General features: G+C 39.0%; 2 protein-coding genes across 4 annotated transcripts; both read right to left on the bottom strand.

Moving 5' to 3' along the window:
• Nucleotides 1-538: 538 nt before the first annotated feature.
• LOC139627478 (mitochondrial inner membrane m-AAA protease component AFG3L1-like) lies at nucleotides 539-11,991 on the bottom strand. Of its 2 annotated transcripts, none has more exons than XM_071488260.1 (17): nucleotides 11,758-11,991; nucleotides 9,474-9,561; nucleotides 9,292-9,351; nucleotides 9,087-9,199; nucleotides 8,492-8,641; nucleotides 8,305-8,379; nucleotides 7,429-7,553; nucleotides 7,051-7,324; nucleotides 6,797-6,934; nucleotides 6,431-6,584; nucleotides 6,238-6,345; nucleotides 4,713-4,838; nucleotides 4,501-4,611; nucleotides 3,964-4,079; nucleotides 3,620-3,820; nucleotides 3,020-3,214; nucleotides 539-2,591 (listed from the first exon to the last, which is right to left on the bottom strand). In XM_071488260.1, exons 1-17 carry the CDS (start codon nucleotides 11,890-11,892, stop codon nucleotides 2,364-2,366), a joined length of 2,397 nt encoding a protein of 798 aa, XP_071344361.1. In that variant the 5' UTR covers nucleotides 11,893-11,991; the 3' UTR covers nucleotides 539-2,363. The 2 variants fall into 2 exon arrangements, with proteins under 2 accessions (XP_071344361.1, XP_071344360.1); XM_071488259.1 differs by having other exon boundaries at nucleotides 9,474-9,564.
• A 285-nt stretch (nucleotides 11,992-12,276) lies between these two features.
• On the bottom strand, nucleotides 12,277-25,614 carry def8 (differentially expressed in FDCP 8 homolog). Of its 2 annotated transcripts, XM_071488264.1 has the most exons (12): nucleotides 25,474-25,614; nucleotides 23,057-23,179; nucleotides 20,117-20,211; nucleotides 19,869-20,018; nucleotides 18,391-18,532; nucleotides 18,002-18,166; nucleotides 17,596-17,723; nucleotides 16,772-16,885; nucleotides 16,428-16,508; nucleotides 15,770-15,910; nucleotides 15,509-15,618; nucleotides 12,277-13,805 (listed from the first exon to the last, which is right to left on the bottom strand). In XM_071488264.1, the coding sequence occupies exons 2-12, from the start codon at nucleotides 23,163-23,165 to the stop codon at nucleotides 13,712-13,714; spliced, it is 1,329 nt and encodes a 442-aa protein (XP_071344365.1). In that variant the 5' UTR covers nucleotides 23,166-23,179; nucleotides 25,474-25,614; the 3' UTR covers nucleotides 12,277-13,711. The 2 variants fall into 2 exon arrangements, with proteins under 2 accessions (XP_071344365.1, XP_071344366.1); XM_071488265.1 differs by lacking the exons at nucleotides 23,057-23,179; nucleotides 25,474-25,614 and adding an exon at nucleotides 20,795-20,966.
• Nucleotides 25,615-25,919: the final 305 nt, after the last annotated feature.

Consider the following 25,919-nt stretch of genomic DNA (forward strand, 5'->3'; position numbering starts at 1 on the left):
GTGGTTTATCAAGTTACAACACCATGAAGGAGTCACATTCTCTAAGGTGTGCCATACACAGTGCATACTGTAAATATTTATTACATATGATTTAAGTATTCAGTAACTAAAAATGATTTCCTTTATATGAAATATCAGTGATGTGGCACAATGGAATAGGACAAGCTGCAAAAATTGCATTGGATTCAGTGCCAGTGGGAATGGGTTTACAACTAATCTTGTGTCCACAGTAGATACTGTGTTCTGGTAATAGCAAGGAAAAACCAGGCTTAAAGAGTGTCTGTTATTGCAGAAGCGGAGTGGTCTGTTCAAATTTTCGTGATGCATCTATATTTCTCGTGTTCAACGTTTTTCATTCATTTCAATTTTGTATTAACATGAATTAAGGTTTCACATAAGACTGGCGCACACTAACACCACAATAAAATGTTACAACTTTACAAGAATCATGACATTTTTAGTGAGTAAATTATCCCTTAAAAGAAGCTGGTCTAACACATTGGAATGAAAACACTGGAAAAAAAACTAGACAAAGCAGTGGAGTATAAAAACTGTTTAATATTGGTGTGATCCACAACAACCTCACATTTCATATTTTTGTTTGTCTTCACATCTCAATGTAAAACCAATAATCCTTGCTGACATGTAAAGAGGAATATTCATCAAGCAAAAACAGTACAGTATCAACCAGGCACGAAACACATAATATTTATTGTACACCCTGATATACAACCAGCTTGCTCATCATTTATTAGTTTTTTTTTTTTTAAACTCTGGATGACAAATGATGTTGCAGTGTCAAGCTGGTTCAGGTCTTTTAACCATCTCTCGGACAAACTGATTCAAATTTTTAAAAAAGCCGACTGCTAATACTGCAAAGCAAGAGTTCAAGTATTTTTTTTTTTTTTTTTTAAATTAAACCTGTTTACTCAGCACAGGAGCATCTGGCCTAATAATTAATAGACTATTAACATTTAGTTAACAGCGCTACAAGCCCTTCAAGGAGTGGTTCTCAAATACAGCAAATGAGAATGCTACATGAATAGTTATCTAGCTTATCTTGGTTGGCTCATAATTAGGAAATCATTCAAACATTGACTGAAAGACTGATTTCCTGAATAGGAGCAATTTGTTGTCACATTAATAAATGTTGGAGGAGGGTTTCAATGTCCTAGAGGGAGAGGGCTGCATTAATGAAAAAGCCAATTAAGCCTCACTTTATTTTGAACACTTACTCTTCTGTTTTATCCATATTTAACCCCCATAAAGCACAGCTGAAAGTCTAGCATAGCTAGAGTGCAGTGTGACTATTGAAACCAATGAATAGTTCAGAGGATATTTTATGAGGCAGTAACACACAGACTGTGAGGTAGTGTGACTGAAGAGTTAAAAATCTGCAGCAGTGTGTGGTATGCCATATTTAAATATTTGATTCTTCCTCAGCTTGTCTCCAGTGCTACGTTTAACTATCAACTCAAGTTACTGATGTCTACATCAATACATGTGATCCAAAAAATATTTGTAACGTGTCATATGTGCACAGATTTAGAAACACTGACCTCTAACAGCTGCCTTTACTGATAAATTAATGATAACAAGGTGGAGGAACGTTGAAGTCTGCAGGAAGACTATGCAGGAATTAAATGTATTGATGAATGGAAGCTGGGGAAAAATCCAAGAAGTGTAAGAATGTCTTCATTGTACTTCCGTGTAAAGACAGTTTAAAAAACACATACTACATATTCAGCCACCAACATAACGAAGTGGTGGCTGAAACTGGAAGCATCTTCATTAGATTTATTGTTTTAGGGAAATTTGTACCACAGGCTTAAGAATAAGCACCTACTGAAATTGAAACTAGTAAAGTTGAGAACCCAGCCTCAGAATAAAACGTAACTCTATATGATGCCATCATATGATACCAGCACGGTGTGTTGTCCAAGTTACAAATGTAACTAATGTACCTTTCACATAAGGTCAGGTGAGTCCTTCTCTTTCTTTTCAAGAACTTTCCTAACCATGACTGCCAACTGTGGCATGTTGGTCAGGGTTATTGCATTAAAGGACTGCATCAGAGTGTGATAGGGGAGTATAGAAGGCACCTCTAGTGAAATGTAAGCCACAAAAGGCACCGTTCAAAGGGCTTTACCTCACTGGATTTTAAATGTCCTAAAATTAATTATGACTTTTTGGAATTCCCGTTGGAATATAAAAACTACAATAAACGTTTTTCAAATTGCATAATTTTGGTCACTAAAGACCTGTGCAACACATCACCATGCCTCCTCTCACCCGACGGTGCTGCACTTCAGAAATATTCAACTGAATCCAGTGGAATATTTGTTTTGAGGCAGCATGTCCACCTACAGGTAAAGGGCTGATTTGTTTTGCTGATTCTGCAAGTGTTTTTCATCACCTTTGCTCTTGTTCCAGTCCTTTAGCCCTTCAGGAAGAGAGGTGTCCTCTTCAAATTCCCCCAACCCTTCAACAAACTCCTCATATGATGACTTCTCTTGAAATGGACGCGGTCCTAGCAGCTCCACCATGTCAGCCTTGTCTAGAATCTCCTTTTCTAGAAGACGTTTTGCCACCTGCAACATGTGTCAAAAATAGTAAACGATCATTTTAATGAATTAACAATATTAAGTAAAGCAATAAACAGGATGTGTTATTACTAAAGACGTACTTTAAGAAGAGTTTTCTTTCACCCTCAAGACACAAAACAGGCTGTGAAGCAGCAGTAGCAGTAATAGTTGCAACTAATAGTATTAGTAATAGTAGTCTTTTTTAAACAATGATTTTTATTTTAATAGCACAACTAGTTGTTCAACTTTAGGGAGCTGATGTTGCCCATCTTACTCACAATGCTGATTGTTTTTAAAAAAAAAAAAGGTCATTTAAGCAAACCACAAAGGAGCTGTCAGTTGCTGCATCATGCTGTTTGGTGAGCTGCTTTGGCGGACGGCACTCCTCGTCTCTACCTCTCTCCAACAGTTCTCACAGGTAAAATAGTTCTCACCTTCTCCACCATTTCCTTCTTGTCAGTGACAAGCTGAAGTGTTCGCTGGAAGGCAGCCTCTATGAGCAAGCGCACCTCCTGGTCTATAAGCTGGGCTGTAGGTTCACTGAAGGGTTTCTCAGTGACTATGTTGCCCTGCTGAGGGAAGTCAAAGGAAACCTGACCCACCGCCTCATTCATTCCAAACTGTACAACCTAAAATATGAAGATAAATGGGCACTGTTAAGAGGGAACTGAACAGTTATAGTCTGTAAACACTGAATAAGTTTAGTGACTTTTAACTGAGCACCTGCACAAAGAATCAGGACTATATACTAAATCTGCAAGGCACTACTTGCTCTTGGAGCTCCACTGAAATAATAATGAAGAATACACTGACAGTGCTGCTATACTTTTGAGAAAATCAGACCTAAAACTTACTAATTGTTAATCTTCGACTGTAGTCTTCTATTTCCTCTTTTTTAGGCATTCATATTTGTCATCACTGCACTATTAAACAACTCTTTGAATCCAGAATCACATACAGTACCTTACAGCCTTCTGCTTGCAATTACAGCAAGCATGGCCATGAGCATGCTCGCTGTTAAATGTGTTGATTACCTGTGCATAGGCAGACTGTGTGACTTTCCTGAGGTCATCTTGCGCTCCCGTGGTGACTCTATGAAGGAAAACCTGCTCAGCCACTCGACCGCCCAGCATCATGCACATTCTGTCAAACAGCTGCTCCCGGGTGAACAGGTACTGTTCCTTAGGCAGATACTGGGCATAACCCAAACCTTTCCCTCTGGGAACAATGGACACCTAAGGGAGTGCATTATAACCAATCTATAATCAATATAATCATTTGGTGAGATCCTACTTTGACTAAAGATGATTAAAAAAAAGATTATACAGGTAGTCACACAGCACTGCAGGAGAAAACAGGTAGGAAATGGTTTGAATACCTTAAGTAGGGGGTCTGCATGTTCTAGGAACCAGCCCGCCACAGCATGTCCGGCCTCATGATACGCCACAGTAGTCTTCTCTGGAAGCTGCAGTACCTGAGTCTTTTTCTCTAGACCTGAGAAAAAGGAGAATGTTTTACAAAACAGCACTGTGTGTGTGTTTTGTACAAGCGGTAACTTATCCTGGTTTATGTGTTCCTTAAACATACAGTAGATGTCTTTGGGTTAGGACATGAGCTAAAGACTTTATCTTTGAGAAATGCATGAAATCACACTCTAATATATTAGGATATTAGGATATACTGTAAGTTACTACATTAACAGCCTGTATCTCAAATCAAAGCATCAAATTCACATTTGTAGATCAATATCAAAAATGAATCAATATAAACTGAGAGTATAAAGTTTATCAAAAGTTCATATTACAGAAATGTTTAGCAAAACTTACTGTTTCAAGACCAATTCTTTGGTGTATAACATACACCCAGCAGTCATTCTGTGATTACTGTTATAATATTAATGTGGCTGCTAACTTACCTCCAATAACTCTTTCAATTGCCTGTTCAAAGTGATTAGTGTTGATATGCTGCTTGAGGTGGCGTGCAGCAATTAGAGCTGCCTCGTTACACACATTAGCAATATCAGCCCCTGAGACACACAAGAAGACACCACAATCAAATCAGACTGTGAATCTAAAGACCGAGTTGTGTGTACATATGCAAACGTAATCACATATCTCTTATTCTTACCAGTAAAACCTGGGGTTAGTGCAGCTAGCTTTCTGGCCAAAACCTCGACTTCTATACTGGAGTCCAACTTCAGAGGTCTTAAATGCACCTTAAAGATTGATGCCCTTCCTTTAATGTCTGGTGGGCCTGTTGAAAAAAAAATGCCTAGTGAATGTTCTGATGTTTACAAATCTTTTCTTAAACTGAAAGCTGGGAATGACATAAAAGGTAGAAGAGTGTGTGTGAAGGAGCATTTGAAGGACCAATATGATCTGAATCTTGAGGGAATGGTTGAACCTGTTGCCTGATAAGAAGATGTTAACACAATGCATTATTCATGCAGGCTAAACCCACATATTTTTTAATGAGTGACATAATGATGTTAGAAGCTATGTAACTGATTACTAATCAAACATTAATTAGAAATGTGACTGCTTTAAAGCAACTTTATCTCAACATTACTGTTTCCATGGAACCACAGAAAGACAAAGGGAGAAGTGAAAGTAAACAACACAGAGAGGATCGGTGTGTCCCATCCCTGATGCTGGCCTCCAGTTATCTAATCCTTCCTTTATAGAAAGCCAGCACTCTCATTTTGACCCAGTTTTCTTTGTCTGGGAGAAAACTGCCCTGCCCACCATTGTCCAGCACTGCTGGCACAAAGCAAATTAGATCTTAGCAGGCAGAAAAAGATCAACCATTTCAAAGAAAAAGATAAAAGCGCACAGCCTGCAACACAAGTGAACAGGTGCGAAAAACAGAACATAAGCAAATCTAATAGGCTTGAAGCATATGAATGATGGTAAATATAAACCATCTGAAGCAGGCAAAAAGACTAGAATTACCACCTCACGGCTGTATGCTTCTGCCAAGTTGCAGGAAATCTCCAGTTCCTGAGTCACAGCATTGAATAATGGCCATCATTGTTTTTGCAGAACATTATGATTTGACAGTGAAGTTGATCACTTCATCATTAATACTGGACATTTGTGTTAAATTGTGTCATAATTAGTGTATGGATTTGTGAGTTATGGCCAAAAAGTCTTGTGTGAGGTCAATGTGACCTTGACCTAAACTAATTCATCCTTGAGTCTAAGTGAATGTTTGTGCCAAGTTTAAAGAAATTCCCTCAAGGCGTTGCTGAGATACCTCGTTCGTGAGAATGGGACGGACAAATGGACGGACGGAGAACCTAAAAATATAACGCCTAAGGCCGTGGCTGTCGCCAGTGCAGAGGCATAAAAACTAGTGAAGTTAAATCTGGGTCTGCAAGCACATTAGTGCCACTGAATTGCACTTGACTACTGAGGTGGCATGGTAATACAGCCATGCATCTACATGGAATTATAATACACCAGTGGGAAAGAATAGGGAAAATAAGAATAAAACCCCAGTCCAAGTCCAAAGAAACACAAATAGGATAAATAAAGGATACATGTCATTCATGAGCCACTTACCAGAACAAAAAAGAGAGCCACAAATTAGTGGAAATACTCAGCTCAAAATACTGACAACAGACAAGTGCTACACTTATGTATGTATATACCTATGTATATATGTCGATCGAAGCGTCCAGGCCTCATCAGAGCTGGATCCAGGATATCAGCTCGATTGGTGCCAGCCATAACAACGACATTGGTGCTACTGTTGAACCCTGTAAAGAAAAGAGGTGTTCTGAAATTTTACACCAGGACTGGCAGAAAGCTCCAAACTTTGAAAGAAGTAAAACTACTGCCTACCATCCATTTCCACAAGCAACTGGTTAAGGGTGTTTTCCTGCTCGCTCTGGTCGCCAAAGTTCCCTCTGCCTCTCTTCCTGCCCACTGCATCGATCTCATCAATGAAAAGGATGCAAGGGGCATTTTTTCTAGCCATGGCAAACATATCCCTTATCTAATACCATAGAGAGCAAAGAAAAGTCAGAAAAATGGTTTTAACATTCACAAAGAAAAGGTACAGTGGCCTGTATATATCCTCAAGACTGTAAAATGAAAAGAAATATTGGATTACAGATGATTTAGCCAAACACAAGCACAGACTGCATGTGAGCCATCATTCAGTTTCCAGACTCCTTGACTAAATCCTGCATTCAGTCCAGTACTGACCCTTGCTGGTCCCACACCAACAAACATTTCCTGGAACTCTGAGCCGCTGACGGTGATGAAAGGGACATTGGCCTCCCCTGCAGTGGCCTTGGCTAGCAAGGTCTTCCCAGTTCCAGGTGGCCCTGATAACACTGCACCCTGAGAACAAAGATATTACAGTATGTGAAATTTGAGTTGTATTTACTATATACTATATAGCACACTCTCTTGTGCTATGTACTCTAGCACAAAATGAAAACAACAGTGATAGTGACCTTTGGGATCTTGGCTCCAAGGTCCTGGTACTGACGCGGATTCCTCAGGAAGTTGACAAACTCCAAGATTTCCAGTTTGGCTTCTTCACAGCCTGCAACATCCTTGAAACGCACACTGATGTTGTCTTTGATTATCTTAGCTTTGGACTCACTCATTCTAAATGGGTTTGCTCGCCCCCTGCTTCCACGTCCACCTGCCATCGGTCCCTGCCGCATGGCAAAAAGCAAAAAGCCCACCAGCAGCAAGGCTGGGAGAACACTAAAAAGAAATGTCCTGTGGAGAAAGAAAGAGACATTCAATTATACCAGGATCCACAGGAGCAAACCCAGTATGCACAGGACTCAAGTTGCTTTAATATGAAAATTCTGGTTTCTCACCCGTCGCTTTCAGTGCTATAGAATACAGGTACTTTGTGTGGGGAGTCAAGACCCATTTCCCGCTGGGCCATCTCCAGCTTATGCTCAAATGAGTCAACGCTGCCAATGTTGAACCACAAATAGCTCTGAAACATTCAGACAACGCAGAACATGTAGTAACATACAGTATATAGAGCTATATACTTCCAAAATGTCATGTAGCAAGTTTTGTGCTTTTTGAGTATAAAGCAAAGTCTTTGAATTTTTATTTGAACAACAGAAACAAATGGGAATGTGTAAAAGGAAACATGCATGTTCTTGATTATTTTATGTTTCAGCATTTGTTAGTACCTTTCTTAGCATTGTTCCTGGTTGATACATGCAATTCATTTACAGAGGAGAGGTCTGGTCCAAAATCACATATGTTTGTATTTGTTCATTATGGTCATATTCCATTATGATCATTGCCCATAATACCTGGTTTTCTCTACTTGGTTCATCTCCCACGTGCACATACGTAAAGAGGACCGAAGTGATATATAAAAGTGTGCAGACCTGTATATTTTGGGGGAAGCTGTAAGAAAAGTAAAACTAAACGGATTTACTCTGCACTAGAGCCTGAGATCTTACTGGGAGGTTACATGTAATAGATGTTGTTCCATCTAATGTAAAATGGTAACACGAAATGAAACATGATTTCTACTGCTGATAAGAATCAGTCATGCACGCAAGCTTTCATCTTAATATGGGAAATCTGTCCTGCTACATGTTTCTTCCAAACAACCCCAAACAACATTATTTACAGGATTACTGTAATCTCATTATAACCCGGGCAGTCCAGACCCTGTCACAGTTAATCTAATTTTATTAAGTCATTACAACACTGTTGCAACTAACCACTTCTGATGTATTCACTCCGTGAGCAGGAATGACTTTGACATATTGTTTGTTGACAACCTCCAGATGATCCACCTGTGTAGACAGCACAAGATCCAATTGGCCCACATGGTTGCAAACACAAACATAGAGAGATAAGAGACACTCAAAGTCAGAGGATATTAAAACACAAATCTCTTCCCCTTACCAAGCCTCTGCCCAAGTAGTGATGCACAAAATCCTTCCAGGAGATCTGGACCCCCGTCTCTCGAAAGTAAAAGTACAGAAAAGCTGAGGCCATGCCTGCTGCACCGATGGCAAGATTCCGTATTAATTTTTCATCCAAGGGAAAAACTTCCTGTAAAATAAAGAAATGTCGAAAGAGAGAGAGAGTTGATGGACTGATTAGTTGATTCTGCAAGAGACTCTGTCAACATGCAAATAAATAATAAGCGACTATTCTCACACTGTGGCAGAAGTATGCTGCCTCTTGAAACAATGAGCTTCCTTTTCATCCTAGTCACTGGTATGGTACTACACAATTTATGAAAAATATCAATTTCAACATCAGAATTTTTAAAAAGGCTGACAACAATAAATCAGCTTACACTTATTTGTGTTTATTTTTTTTTATAAATTATGGAGAATGCAACTTGCACCAATGAGTAATATGAGCAAAATCTGGCTTAGACTTTACATTTAAAGATCTCAGCATTTTAGTGAATACATTCCACTTTATTGGTGTTTGTGTGTAGTGCGTTTTAAGAAGCTGCACAATGTGAAGAAAAGACAGTTATTCGCACTTGAAATTGTGTCCACCAGTGTGATTCTTCCTTTTTTCCTCCTCTCCGTCTTCTGTCCTCATCGTCATTTGGGTCCTGCCCTTCCCCTCCCACAGACTCTTTAGTATTTTCATCTAAAGAGTAACAGAGAACACATCATACGCTGCAGCAGGACTGGGATGAGAGGACATAGACACAGAGCTTCCAGTAATGACACACTTCTCACCTTCAGATGATTTACTGACACCAGTGCTTTCTTCGCTCTTTGGGAAAAACTTTTCAAAACCTAAACAAATTCAACAACGAACTTAAGTGCAAATGCCGAATATTGACCTAAAAAGATTTAGTTCATCATGTACTCTCATTTAGCTACATTATACAGAGTAACAGCAGTAGGAGGTACATTACCTCTTGGTGGTTTGTTTGAGCTAAGTAACCGAGCAAGTGAGAAACTGTGTTGATAAAGTCTTCCACATTTCCTTTGGATTAATGATGTCTTCTGAAAAAAAAAAAAAAAAAAAAGGTACAATGAATATGTTAGCAGTGAAGGCAGAGAGATATGAAATCAACTTTTTACATGTAACAGATGTTGTTACACCTAATGTAAAATGTTAACACAAAATGAAATGCAAACATGATCCAATCCAATCTCATGGTTTCCATCATGCCCTATAGCTTTCATCTTAACATGAGAAATCTGCCCTGCAAAATGTTTTTTCCAAGCAACTCCAAACAACATTATTTACAGGATTACTGAAATCTCATTATAACCCAAGCACTCTGGACTCTGTCACAGTTAACCTAATTTTATTAAGTCATTACAACACTGGTGCAGATAACTCACTTATACTTGACACTGAACGGGTGCTATACAGTTCACATGGTATTTACTTGTGTATCTGTCACCCTTGCAGATTTAACATGAAAGAAAACTGTCTTAAAAGTTACACACTTTATCATTAGAATACAACTGGACCTGGATTTTTGAGGCCAATACCATTACTGATATTTGAGAATGATAAAAATTATGTTAGCTGATCTTTTTTTTTTGTTTACAAATCAACATACAGACAGGTGACAAAGTAAAGGAAAAACCAACATAAGGTGTCTTAGTAAGGTGTTGGGCCACCACAGGCTGCCAGAACAGCTTCAGTGCTCTGTGGCAATGATTCTACTGGAGGGATGAACACCATTAAAGACATTCCCGCATTTAGTGTTTTGATGATGGTGGTGGAAAGCACTTTCTTAACACATATGACTCACATTATTTTCATAATCATCAAACATTTCAGTGACTCTCTTGTGCCCTATGGATTGGGGGCATTGTCATCCTGGAAGAGGCCACTCCCATCAAGTTGAAAATGTTTCATGATCGGGTAAACGTGATCACTCAGAACAACTTTGTATCTACTGCCATCCGTGCCCCAACTATGAACTCTCTTTCAAAGTCACTTAGATATTTTCCTCTTGCCATCTTATGGTTCTCCACTTATTTATTCAGGTTTTTCCTTTAATTTGTTACACATCTTTAAAAGTTAAGTCTTTAAGAAACTATTTTGAGATAGTTTGAAATATGGACTAAATAAAAACAAAATAAATTAAGAAAACATTGAGTCAAATGAACATAAAAATGCTGGCAATTTCTGCCCATATCTGCCCACATAGAAACCAACACCAGTATATATGTAATAACCCAATAACGGTGAATAATATCATCCTGTCAGTGTGTCAGCTGAACATTTTCCCTTGCAAAGTCCAGCAGAGAGAAACAAATCCTACAAAAATTGCACAGTGCATGGACTGTGTTAGAATAAAAGAAAACTCAATGCACTACATAGTTTTGTTTTAAAAGAAGTGTGAGCGAATTAAAAATATTGTTCATCTGATACCAACAATATACACTACCTCAAATACATTTTCACTCAGACAATAGGGTTTGGAGCACAGTACTCAGTTTTGAAGTGCAGCTCTTTATCTGGTGATGATCAAGAAAACATTCACAGTCAGAACTTTTAAGTTCCTCTGATTTGATTGTTCTTTAATAAAATAACACAAGGTGTACTGAAGCAGATCAGAAGTGTAAGATACCTCATCTCAGCCAGTGAACCTAGACTACCTCTTATCTTCAAGGTATTTTTGAAACTCCTGTCACTGAGAAATCCAACCTCCAATTCAAAATGTTCAATACTTTTAGCAGCCAACTCACGCACAAGCAACTTTCAATATATATTCAACTTATAAGCAGGTCTGCAAATATTTGCTTAACCCATTTTTAAAGGTAAATGCAATTAAATGAATGACTGAATGAATGAATATGACTGAACAAGCATGGGCCCCCTCCCCAGCAAATAAACCACGCCTCCTTCAAAGAAAACATGACACTGAGGAAATCGACTTCTAAACTCAGCATTATCAAACAGACACATCGCGAGAATACAAACAACTGAAGAATGTCACACAAACATTGCTGCAGTTTGTTTATTTACATTTCTTTAGGGGGGCAGGGGGTCTGCTGTCTGCACGCAGGAACACTTTGTTCTTTCCCACGACAGACCTCCAGCACAGTTACACAACTCCTGCAATAGCCAGCTGTCCAACGCATATAAATACTGTAGAGACAAGTTTGCATTCAGATACTTTTTAGAAGACAGTAGCAACTTTATGTAATAAACCAATGACAGTATCACCGTACCGACGGGAGAGCGCTGCTGCTGCTGCTGCTGCTGCTGCAAAAAGTCGCGGAAATTGTCGATAAATCTCGGCTCCACGTCCGAACCGTCCTCATGCGGTTCCGAAAGGGCCCGATACTGACAGAGAAGAGGCCCATTGTGTCAGCTTCGTCCCTCCGCTTCACTCACGGGACTGTGCGCCGAGCCATCAACAAGTACCATGCACCCACAACCCAACCATCACCGCAGTATCGCGAGACTTTGGTTATGAAAGTGCAACGAGATTTCGCTTGAGATCATGGATGTGTTATCTGTTGAGATACCAGGGGGCCCCTCTGACGAGTTCGTTTCTGATTTTCTAAGGTACATGTTAAACTGACTTTATGAATAGTTCATAAAGTCATCATCATGTTGCAGCTCACTGATTTACAAAAAGAACAGGTTACACTAATTCTGCCATAGCGGATTATGTCGATATTGTCTCAATATTGTCCCAACACTGATAGAATAGGTGAAAACTGAACATGACTATAACACAATACTGCCGCCTTAATGAACTTCATTACTTTATTCATGCTGTACTCCACATGCCTTTACAACAGGACATGGGTTTAGCCAACACCATGTATGTCCATTAGTTTGAAAAAAAAAAAAAAAAAAATACAGTACATCATGCTGACAGATATCACAGCCAAAACTCATTGAACAAGTACTTAAGAACAACATTTACACATTACCAAACGTGTCACTTAACATATTTGTCATCTCTGGCTGGACAAAATGTGGTACAGATACTTCAAGACTGAAAACCATTAACATGAAGGTTAAGTGTATTAACACGTTTGGATAACAGCTGTATATTACCTGACAATCTGAGGCACACAATGTTCATGAATATTCACATCTATTTACTACACACTGCACTAAACTGAACCAGATTAAACACAGATTAAACCGTCTGAAAAGAGTTCACAGTTTTGAATAAATGGAAAAGCATATAACTCCCATATTCCTTTTCTTTACCAGTTAGACAGTTCTCCCTACAGGAAAATGTATTGGTAATCCATGCTTTAATTATGTAACTGCTGCCAATACAAGTATTTATATTTCAAATTATGTTTTTATTGATTGTATATACATCTTTCTTGTCAAACAATTACAAGCTATAGATTTTTTTCCCCAGTATCCAGGGTGGCTAATTGAAAAATTAACAAATTCAGAGCAGGCCTATACTGTGTGGTAAGGTGGAAACAGGATGCTAAAAAGAAATATTGCTTTAAGGCCTAGAAATGTTTTTAAGACATTGTGAAACAGATCAACAGAAAAGGAAAACAGGTATATAACACAGGTATGGATGGCTTTAAGGATAGTACTTGTGAAATAAACTGATGATGAAATATGTGTAAGTAAGGGGAAAAAGAAGTTCCAGTGATATTATGACCACGCAGTCTCACAGCTTTAACTCATTTCTTATTATAAGCTAATTAAACACTATGCATTTTTAGTGTAAGATTATCTTATATGACCTAATAAACTTGGAAATGACTGCTCAGTACATGGTTACACATGTATCCTGGGCAGTAACAATTAATATACAACTCCTGTATGCATAATCAGCTAATTACAAGGTAGCTTTTCTCTGTAGGGCATTTATTTTGTACATTTATACAAGCCACACACTCTGATGTGAATACCTCACAGGAGCACTCCTGCACAGTCTTCAGTACATCTAGTTTTAGTGTGAATTAAAAAGTTTGATAAAAAATATATATATATTAATTTCCAGATGGGTTTCGAAGTACCCTGCTTCATAATGTAGTGCACGAGAAGATAAAGACACTACAGTATAAACATATGCACAAAACAAACCAAAGACGAAGATGAAAAGCTAGTCTTCTCTCAGACTGTCTTGATCGAGTATAACACAATATGAGGAAATTGCAAACATCCAGTAACATCATGTGGTCCTCCTCAGAGTTATGCATCTTTCACATCCAACACGTCGTCCTGCTTGCGCTCAGTCATTCGGGCACATCGTGGACAAGTTGTGGAGTTGTCATAGTAACAATCTCTAAACAGACATACAACAGAGAGAGAGAGAACAACGACCAAAAATATTTGTTACATAATACATTTTAGTAATGGTGTCTTTTTGAGTAATGCATTGGTCATCCTTTTTAAGTGATAGTTTGCTGTCTGAGAAATTGTGCTATTTTGCTACTAGCAAAGTGGGATAAACTCATTACTGCCTTTCTTATGTCTCTGGATGCAGTTTAAAAGTACAACCCCATTTCCAAAAAAGTTCGGACACTGTGTGAAATGTAAATAAAAACAGAATGTGATGATTTGCAAACCATGTAAACCCATATATAACTGAAAATAGAACAAAGACAACATATCAAATGTTGAAACTGAGAAACTGTATTGTTTTATGAAAAATATATGAATAATTTCAATTTGATGCTAGCAACACGTTTCAAAAAAGTTGGGACTAGGGCATATTTACCACTGTGTCCAATGTTGTCCCATTCTTGCCTGATACAGGATTTCAATTGCTCAACTGTTCAGGGTCTCCTTTGTCGTATTTTTCGTCTCATGCGTCAAACGTTTTCAATGGGTGACCAGTCTGGACTGCAGACAGGCCAGTTTAGTGTCCAGACTCTTCTACTACGGAGCCATGCTGTTGTAATCCATGCAGATTGCTGTTTGGCATCATCTTGCTGAAATATGCAAGGCCTCCTCTGAAAAAGACGTTGTCTGGATGGCAGCATATGTTGCTCCAAAACCTGTATATATCGCTCAGCATTAATGGTGCCTTCCCAGATGTGCAAGCTACCCAAGCCATGGGCACTAATGCCCCCCCACACCATCACGGATGCTGGGTTTTGAACTGTGCACTGATAACAAGCTGGATGGTCCCTCTCCTCTGTAGCCCAGAGAATGCGGTGTCCATGATTTTTCAGAAACAATTAGAAATTTTGATTTGTCAGATCACAGGACAGTATTCCATTTCACCTCAGACCATTTTAAATGAGCTCGAGCCCAGAGAAGTTGGCGACATTTCTGGATCATGTTTAGATATGGTTTCTTCTTTGCATGGTGGAGTTTCAACCTGCATTTGAGAACGAAGCAACGAACTGTTTTCACAGACTGTGGTTTTCAGAAGTGTTCCCAAGCCCATGCAGTGATTTCCACTATAAAATCATGTCCGTTTTTAATGCAGTGCCGCCTGAGGACCCAAAGACCATGACCATCCAGTATTGATTTTCAGCCTTGTCCCTTGCACAAAAAGATTTCTCCAGATTCCGTGAATCATTTAATGATATTATGAACTGTAGATGCTGAAATCCCCAAATTCTTTGCAATTTTACATTGAGGAACATTATTCTTAAATTGTTGCACTATTTGCCCACACAGTCTTTCACAGAGTGGTGAACCTCTGCCCATCTTTACTGCACAGAGACTCTGCCTCTCTTAGAAGCTCTTTATATACCCAATCATCTAATTGACCTGTTGCCAATTAACCTAATTAGGTTGGGAGATATTCAACCAGGTTTTTGCCTTTTCCCCTGTCCCAACTTATTTTAAACATGTTGCTGGCATCAAATTCAAATTGATCATATATTTTAACAATAACAGTTCAGCATTTCAACATTTGATGTGTGTCTTTATTCTATTTTCAATTAAATATGGCTTAACATGATTTGTAAATCATCGCATTCTGTTTTTATTTATATTTTTAACAATCACATAGTTAACTGGTTGGTGACTAACCTGTGGAAGACAGCAGAGCAGTCGTGGCAGACTGAGGTGTGACTGTCAAAAGGGAACAGGATGTCTCCCTCCTTACACAGCTCGCACACAAAGCCTTTGGCCTGACAACGCTGCACATACATGCAAAACACACGAAATGTGACAGAATGTCAGAGTTTTGGGAATGTTGCACAATCACTACAATCTTAGCTAATGACACTGACAAAGAGAAATCAGCAGTGTCATCAGACTTTGTGCTTTGTGCTTTACATATGAGCTCACCTCACAATCTAGTTTGATGTGTTTAGCAAATGTAGTGTGGATCTCTGTAAGGGAACAGCTGAGTCTGCCACTGGAGATGTCAATCAAATCTTGTAGTGAGTACATGTCATCATTCTCCACAAAGTGCTGCCGATCTTGTAGCTGGAAAACAGAAACACAGTGGAAAGCTGTTTATAGAAACCATATATTAAAAAAAATAGATATATATGCAAGCAACTAGCATGCAATGAGACCTAACCTTGCTGAGAGAAAACAATATTCAACAATTTCATGAGGTCATACTGTAGTGGCCAACAAACCAAGATTAAAACATTCTTTTTACCATTTTCTGGTAATTTTTTCACTTTCCTGTCTGTTGGAATTTAACAAATGGTAATGCACACATTGCAAGGTTTTGACCTGATACTAAACTTTAAGTAAAAATAGACAAGTCAGGTTTATTTGTGTAGACTGACTAAGCCCACCCAGAGTCTCTGTGTTTTATACCAGCATATGTTAGGAACACATTTCTCGTTTCAGTGAGAGCTCTCCACTTCCACCACATAGTGGTGCTGTTGTAACAAATTACTTATGGGTTACATATGTCAGTGTAGAGGACATTTCACTTGCACAAGTCATTTTAAATTGTGGTAAATAGATATTGTAAAAAGATGCCGACCTGTAGTAGTAGCCGAGCCTCCATTGCCTCTTTGCAGGTAATAAAATAGGGTTTCATCAAGAGAATATCTTGACGAAGTTTCTGTAAAGGAAAACACATATTAACACACATATTGCTGTCAGTCTCACCTAATGCACACACCTGCAGTTGATTTCTTCTTTCACTGCATGAGCTAGCAGTACTTGATACAAAAGGTGTCCGATTTTCATCATAGCCACACCTGATGCAAAGCATAGTGACAAAGTTTTATATAGGCCATATAGCCTGAGAGTATCTTTAGTTCAAACTCCACAATTTCTTGCTGGGTCTTTACCAGTGCCTCCACAAAGAGTAAAGCTACCCACCCTGATCTCAACCAGTTCCTCCACAAAGTTGAATAGCAGCGGGTTGATTTCTTTCAGCTTCAGAACAGGTCGTGACATCATCAGGGCCAGGTAACGCATTGACGAACGACAAACCTGAAAAGGAGACATACTGTCAGACCCAAAACTGGCTGAAAATGCCCACAAGAACACATAAATGCACCTTTCATACTGACTCGGTGTTACGTGGCTTAAACATGATTTACTGAACAGCCTGGATGGTCCAAGCTCATCATCTGACCTGGATTCACCACACTCCTCCTGACCTGGGTTAAACTTCAAAGTAGGTCAGATGCTGACTGGCTTTTATAGACAGGCATTTCTATTAAAGTTTGAAATGCAATTAAATGTATGATGATATTTAAACAACATTTAGCTGACTGCCCTTGAGTAACTTCTTTGAACTTGGCAAAGCTCCACTAGGGCAGAATACATGGTTTCATGGGCTGAGTAGTACTTTTTATGATTAGTACATTCACTTTGACATGTGATATTGGTGGATTTCCCCCTAAAGTTTATTTGGTACTGTAATATAATTGTGTGTGTAATTCTATCATTGACCAATACTGCATAGGACTACAGCTGCAGATTTGAGTCTCTATCAACAGTGACAAACAGAGAATAACATACAGTATGACTGCAGTCTCCTGAAAGGACATAAAATCCTGCTTAAACACATGTTCAGTAAACCCACATCTCCTGTTGTAAGGGTTATAACTTGACAAGAACTCTCATAGATTGATATATAAAAGATGAAGGGATGGTTTTTCATGTGGAGTGTATGTTGCTATAGCTCTTGAGGATACCTTGCGTGGTTCAAACTCCCAGTTGTGAATGACACGAGCTGGGACAATAGCCGTGTCATTCCAGTGGCATGTGCTGCAGTAATACTGGCCTGTGTAGTCACACTGTCTGGCCTCACTTGGCACGCCCCCTACCAGATAAATTTTGCACAGTACAGTCAAACAATGAAACAAAAGACAGCTTGAAGTACTTAAATACATTTATAAACAGCCTCATTAAATATGTAGTATTTAGATATGTACTAGATACTAAATTTGCTGAAGATTATGTCCTATGTCAAATGTGTGTGCATATGTCTATCAAGCAAACTTTGATCAGTTCAAATTAGTCTACATATTGCTTTTAGATCACCTGTTTCCCCCGTTTCAACCTGCCAAACATGAAGCAACACAGTCTATTCATACTCACTCAGTGAAATAGGTGTGCGACATTCTGCACAACGGTAGTCTTGCCGGTCTAGTCCTATCTCAGGGCAGATGCTGAGCTCATACTCCGACTGGTGGCTGACCTTTGACCTCACACAGGGCTTAGTGATCAGGTTCATACACTTACTATGGCAACGGTAGTAGCAACCTGAGAGAGGAAATGGATAATCACATGACACGACATTTATTTTCTGTTCTAACCAGTTAACTCATTATTAAGTCAATAAAAATTAACACTCGGTCTGATTGGCTGAAAAAGTGGCACATTACACTTTATAACTTCATGTTGTATGCATGTACTGTATTGCACTGTGTGCACCAAAAACCCAAAACTATATTGGATATACTGATATATTGGATAGAGTGTCTCACCTGTGCATGTATACCATGTCTGAATAAGGCCCCAGATGATAGCGCTACACTTGTCACAGGTCTGTTTCACGCTCTTGCTCTTTTCCTTAGAGAAACGGTGCTCCAGCAGGACCCTCAGATTGGGCTCATCCTCCTCAGGGTCCTTTCAAGGGACAAAGTGCAAAAACAAAATTCACCAAGTGTAGTAGTAGTAGTAACACAGTTCATGTATGGTTGTTAAAGTATTGGTATAATGTAAATTATGTAGATTGAAACACTCACAACACCTCGTAGACTAAATAAGATTTTCATATTATTATTATTATGTGTATTTTGCCTACAAATTGTGATCTGATACAAACACAGTAAAATAGAAATATGCTGTATTCCATCTGTTCTACTCTACAAATTTCTATCCCCTAGACAAAACTTGTTCAACTCTGTTAGACTTAAATCACATGGGAATTTAACATACAGCTGTGTTATTGTACAACATAAAGTGCTCTGGGAAAAATTCCATATAGTTTACAGCATTGGACACGAGATTTAGCTGCTTCACATGATGTGGTTCAAAATGACACCACCTAAACCCTCTATATAGAGGATGTGGATGCTCAGAAAAAACTAAATGATTTGAATTCTTTTTACTAATCTATGGTTGCTGACATCCCTTAATGGTTGTGGCTTCATTCGTGAAAAAGCTCCTTTTATGCATCAGTGTTACCACAACATACTGTAACATTTCTAGTTGGTTACAGCAATCAGCCTGACACATTACCAGCATGCCGTCTAGATTGTTTTATCAGTGAGGTTTCGTGAAGGCAGAGAAATTGTTGGGTCTCGAAAACACTAGGGCTAGGCCTGGCTCTTAGGAACACAGCTCCAAAACGAAACATAAAATAAAAAACATTCTCTTTTCTATAAAATGCATTCAACTAAATAACCTACTTACTTTGTGCTATTTAAATAAAATCCAGAGAAACAGAAACTATGCTATTTGAAACCTGAGGAGGTTTTGCAGGAAGTTGTTGACTTTCATGAACTTGTTTATCAACCTATAATTCTACAAGAATGTCTGCAATGTTCGCTCTCATTTATCTCAGAGGGCAATAGCTAAGAGCCCAAAAGTGATATGTTGATCGATGAAGAAAGGCATTATTTGAAATGTGTTGTTACCATTCATTAACCACTTTGTAGTTACTCCAAACTCCAAACTAAAACCTGTTGCTACCATTAGAGTATCCTTAACCCCTAAATTCTACATTTTCCGAATTCACTTGAATACAGTATTAATCTTAAGAAATGCCTCTCCAGAAATACAGTAAAAAGCCATGCTTTACATAAACATAGCATACACACGCACAGCTGTTCATTCCACAAACTCAAAAACATGCAAGTTAAATTAGCCTCTTAAGAAATGAGAATTAATTCCACCTTAGCCAGCACCAACAACTACGACATCATGTTATCCATTCATGTATTCACTCCTCAGTTCTAACCTTCAGCTCCTGCAGTTTGAGGCGAAGGTGTATAAGTTTCACCACAGTGTCCTTCTGTCTCTCCGAATGTTCTGGTAGCTCCAAGATCAGCTTCTTACACTCTTCTATGGCCAGTTTCAGCTGTTCAATGTCAGATGCCACAAAAGAACCCTGACACAGATGAAAAAGAGCAAAGCATGTCTAAACATATAGTAAATAGAAAATGAAGGTTTTTTATGTGTAGTGCTCTAAGTTTTTCTTTTACTTACCACAGGCCTCGAGAAGTGGTCCTCAGCTAGACCAAGGTCCATTGTCCGATCTGAACTGTGGGTCCTGCTCCCAGAGAACAGCTCAGGTCTTGCTTCTAAAAAAAGAAAAGAAAAGAGGGCAACGTGGTATAAAGCACTGTTCTTCTTGTAAGCATTCAAACTATGGTCTTTTAAGTGCACTCAGTCATGCGTGCTAATTTCACGCACATGACTGTGGTCACTCAAGAAAATTCCCACATTCAAGACCCAACACTCAAGAACTGTTGAAGGACAAAACCATTAAAACGGACGACTGAGGGAATCGCAGGTCTTATGAGTTCTGGTAATGTGTAACCAAGCCAGCTGACAAGACAGACACCTACAGTGTGATTCTCACTAAGTTCAATTAACTTTGAAGTGCTGATATGCTATACAGACTGCTACTACTATCCATTATTTTCGTACAGAAATGTGCTTCATCTGTGGTACCACACAGTTGAAGGGTATGACTGTGTATCTGCTCTGATCTAGCAAAGTCCAGACAAATGTGAAATGACTCTGATCCTCATTCAGTGTTTTCCACAGGTTGAGAATGAACACAGAGGTGACCGTGTTTCCCGATGAGCCTGCAGAGACTCGGGTTGCGTCCACACTGCTACGTTTTCATGTTAAAAAGCATCTCTCTTGCTACGTATTCACCTCCCGTCCGTACTACTCCGGAGTTTCCGAGCCTCGAAAACGGAGCGTATAGGAAACGCTGCTGGTCCCGTTTTAGTTGGAGAGCTCCGGGGTTGCGCTGCAGTCTGGACGGACCAAAACCTCCGTCTTATTACTGTCGACTACTACAACTGCAACTACAACTAATACAACTGAGAGGAGACAATCCGCTTCCTGTTTACACCGGCTCAGGCGTGCCCGGTGCAGGTGAATGGTCACCTGTGCGTTTTCAGGTGTGTCAGTGTGGACGCGGATCGTTTCTGATGCGGAGCTACAACAGTTGTCTGGACGGAGATCGAAACGTATAGAAGTGTGGATGTAGCCCTCATGTAGTTACAATTTACAGATGTCCTCTAAACGCCTCACATGCAGACTGTGGGTAGTCGGTATAATTTTCTGATATTTAATAAAAGCCTCACATGCAGGCTATTAGAAAATGCTGTCTGTCTAGACAGCTGTGCACAGAGAAGCTAGTGAGTTACTGAGGCGCACACAACTCAGACAGCTGTGTAGCCAAAAATCAGTAAGTGATTTGATCTACCCAGGCAGGTCTTAATCTGCCCAAGTTTACCTACTAGGTCTCAACAGTGCATCCTGAAATGGACTATGATGACTGAAATTTTAATTTGGAAAATTTAAAAAAAAATGTGAAAATCAAGCAAAATTGAATTCGGGAGTCAAAAAAATCAGGGAGGAGAGAAACAAAATTTGAAGAGTCAAACAAACCTTTGCTTTATCATGATACGTTACAAATGATACATAATAAACCATGCTCATCACATATTTTACCAAACCTATTCTCCATCTTCCTGAAAAAATGTAGACAAATGCTGTTGTTACCTGCATACACCTCAAACGAAAACATGTTGACTGAATTGAGCTTCTCAGCGCCAGACAGACAGAAGCCACCGAAGCAGAGAAACACAGACGACACCAGTGAAATTAGCTCGGCTAGCCTTGTGTCAGGCTTGCCTGTCACAATGATTGTAATCAGACAAAAGGTTTTATAATTCCTAAATCCTAAAATACAGGAAATGTGAGTATCGTACCGCTTGCACTTATGCTTTTCATTTCCTCTCGTTCAGCCACAGGATTTCCAACTTCCTTTTCCATAAGCTTAGAGTTAGTCACGACAGCCCAGTGTTCTTGTTCTTTATGTGTCTGCCCCATAAAGTGAGTGTGCCACAGTGACATTATCTAAGCAACGAGCAGGCTCACATTTTTGGCAGATAACAGATAAAGCACAAAACACCTCCTACGGCAGCCCCTATGTGTTAAGTAAGAGAAATATAGATAAAAACTTTAAGGTAGCTCTGTAAGGGGGCTTACTAGACCAGCTTTCCACCCATAGATCAATAAAATGTTTTATCTTTATCCTAATGTTCCTACAACAAACTCCTCAAGGAAAGCTGAGTAGTTTATCCTGCTCAGGACAGACCACAGGCAGGGGACATTTGTTATTTTTACACAAAAATGACTGATAAAATTCCAAATCGATTGGCCTCTTTTCACAAACCAGTCACCGTTTCAGAGCATAACAGAGCACTGAAATGAAATAAAAGCAGACTAAACAGACTTCCTTCAAAGCCAAGGTAAAGCAAAATCAAGATAGGAATGAAAGGTGTTTGTTTCTTATCCTCACAATTTTATCAGCTGCACATATACACATCAGAACTTCATTTGAGGTGGTTCCCAAAATACACCTGAAACTAAAATGTGGTCAGAATTGAAAAAAGAAACAGAATTGTGCTGTGCTTGAGTCCTACTTCATGTGTTTTGGTAGTTTCTTATAGTGTGATGTAGCGTTTCAGGTCCATTTTCACGCTTGACTAATAATGCTCTTCACCTGCGAACCAGCTTTTTCTTCAGGATCAAAATAAATGATCCCATAAGGTGTGGGAGAATGCAGTATGTGTTGCTATCAGTCACCAAACTGCAATTTGTTTTCATTTGTCCACATGGGTCATTGTAGCGCTGATGTTGCAGGACGACAGTCACCAAAACTGTCCGATGAATTAGGTCCAATAAATGATGTCCAAATGAGTCCACATTTATACCTCTTGCTTCATTAGCTATGAATCAGAGTTTACATAAGACAGACTCAAACCCAAAGACAACAGTGTATATTTTTTCATTGAACTGAACTACATTAGAGGTGTGATGGCAACCTTAAAGTGAGGTCATACTCTACACTTAAGATGGTTGTGAAACGATTTGCCAGTAAAGAACTTTGGCAGACTTTACCGTGCTGTGGGGGCGTCTTTCCTCCTTGAGGACCATCTTCTTCCTCTCCCCGATCAAAGGGATTGAGGCGGGTTTGGCGGAAAAGTGCAAGTCTCTCATCATACTCCATTTCATCGGCTACATCTAAGGAAGACAACATGCATTACAGTCTCAATGAGAGGTTTGTTAATTTTTCTTCACTTGTGTTAATAATTTGAAGTAGGAAGAAGGCCATCTCTTAATGGAAGTAAGATACATGTCAGCATGGTTATTGCTTAATGTGCAGTGTTTTCCCTATTCAGATCCCAATTAAACTGCACGGCTCTTAAGTGATCAGGAAGCTGTACAAGGACAATAAAACCTCAATCAGAGGACCAAACAAGTGTCATGAAGTAAATGTATAAAATACACGTTGCATGGAAAGCAGTGTATTATTTTACAGTTGGTTGAAAAGCTCTGGTATGCTCATTGTGCTGCTTTGGCACCTGTAAACATACCAGGGAGACTGTATCATACACATGCCTTTTACCTGATTAAAATCAGTATGTCCAAAATCAGCAATGCAGCAATTTAGTTTTATATTTGAAAGTTGAGGAACTTGCATGAGACAGATGTTAAAAACAATGGTCAAAATGTTATGCAGCAGAAGTTAAGATATCCTGCCTTTTAGTCCCTACTTCTCAGCATAGGTCAAGCTTGAGAAACACTGGATCTTTCACTTCCTAAAATGCAACCCCTGTGTTATAAGACAGCCTTTCTCTTAAAAACTGTACCCTCCAAGGAAACACTTTACAAAGCTACTCCAGAGTCACAGAGGACATTATACAACAGTATACCAGTGTACACTGGCTGTGTATTACTCCCTTTGCCTAGTCAATCAATTTTGACATGAGAACTTGGTGGCGTGCCCCTTTAATTCTCACTGCCACCTCTTTTTTTTGTTTTTTGTTTTTTTTGTTACAAATGCTAAAAAAATTAAATAATGTGTTGCCATGTCCAGAGGATCAGAAACTGGTCCACAGCCCATGTGAAAAAAATGCATTATCAAAAATGGACAAGTAAGAGGCAACTGGTCTGCAATAGACCTGAGAGGGTTAAATGATAAAAGGGAACCTCGACACACACTGCACTGAGAAAGCATTTAGTCATGCAAGAGCAAATAAACAAGCTCACTGATTGATCTGGTTAGCCTTATACTAAAAGTGTTTAAATTAATTTTTTCCCCTCATCAATCAATACTCAATACCTTATAATGATGAGACAAAGCCCTTTTTTGCAAATTGATTATAAAGGAAAAATGAATTACATTGAAATATTCTGAACTTACTCAGTATTTAGTTGAAGCACCTTTAGCAGCAATTACAGCATTGAGTCCTCTTGGGTATGACATGACAAGCTTTGCACACGTGAATTTGGGGATTTTTTCAACCATTTATCTCTTCAGATCCAGATTTCAAGCTCTGTTAGGTTGGATGGAGACCATTTACAGGTCTCTCTGGAGATGTTGGATTGGGTTTAGGTGAGGGCTCTGGCTGGGCCACTCAAGGACAATCCAAGAGTTGCCCCTAAGCCGGTTCTGCATTGTCTGTTGACTGTGTGTTTAGGATATTGTCCTGTTGGAAGGTGAACCTTCGGCCCAGTCTGAGGTCCTGAGCTCTCTGGACTAGGTTTTCATTAACAATATCTCTATACTTTACTCCATCAACTTTCCCAGGTGTAACTTTAAGCTAAATTTCAAGTGTCATAGGAAAGGGTCTGAATACTTATGTCAATGTGGTATTTCAATTGTCCCAGTTCAATAACTTTTCATTTTGTTTTGTCATTATGAGGAAAAAAAATAATTTGAACGATTTTAGCATGAGGTTGCAGCATAATAAAATGTGAAGAAAGCGGAAGGGGTCTGAATACTTTCTGAATGCACTGTGAAAACGTCAAAAAGCTAAAGAGCTTTGGTATATGAAGAAAAGTTATATACATCATCCTGGTGTTGTGAGGAGGTGTATTTACCAAAATAGCATAAAATCTAAAACTACTATGAAAATCACTGTGCTCTCTTCAGACGAACAGTAACAACGTCGATAAGCAGGCTGCAAAGCTGATTTAAAAGACTATGTCATTTTTACCAACACATGGAGTCAATAACAGAAACACTGCAAAGACACACCAACGTTATAAACACAAGTAAAAGCACTGAAGCCTCAACTCAGCAACTATGGGTTGCCTTTGAGATTCCTCCTCTAGCGACCTTCATTATGTTGCGAGTATTACTGCTAAATATGTACAGCACAGGAGAAAATCAACCCCACAACACCATCAACAGACAGATTTCAAAAGCCAGCTAACGCTAGCTAGCTAACTACCCTTAAAACAAACCAATAATGTGTTGGTTTGATGCAGATTTTAACAAATGTTATTTCTCGGTTTTCTTGGAAACTTACCCCGTTGTTGACCTTATTTATGATAAAGGAACCGGCCCTTGCAAAATATAGTTTATGGCCGAGGCGTATGGTTAATTATGTGCAGTGGTGCCCGTGTTGTTTTGTCTCTGTCATCAGCAGCATCACAAGGCAAAAAGTGTCAAGTCATAACACACCGTCAAAACATCTATGTCCGGTTAATATTTTCAAAATAAAAAGCTTTCATTGCAACCATGCAGTAACTTTATATGATTAAGAGAGAAACTAAAGTGGAATAGAAGACTGCGTTTGATACGTTTTTGTGTTCAGTAAGAAAATTATGCTTCTATCTCTTGTCCTAGGGTTATCTTATTAAGAAATTAATAATGTGTACTTTTACTTTGAAAATAGACTGGCGTTATATTCTTTTCCCGCCAGCGGAATATCTGAGAAAAACATCACCTTCAAAGTGTTGGCTACATGACACG

The sequence above is a fragment of the Trachinotus anak genome, unplaced genomic scaffold (assembly GCF_046630095.1).
Source record: "Trachinotus anak isolate AG129_WGS33_773 ecotype Australia unplaced genomic scaffold, CSIRO_AGI_Tana_v1 ptg000011l, whole genome shotgun sequence".
NCBI lineage: Eukaryota > Metazoa > Chordata > Actinopteri > Carangiformes > Carangidae > Trachinotus > Trachinotus anak.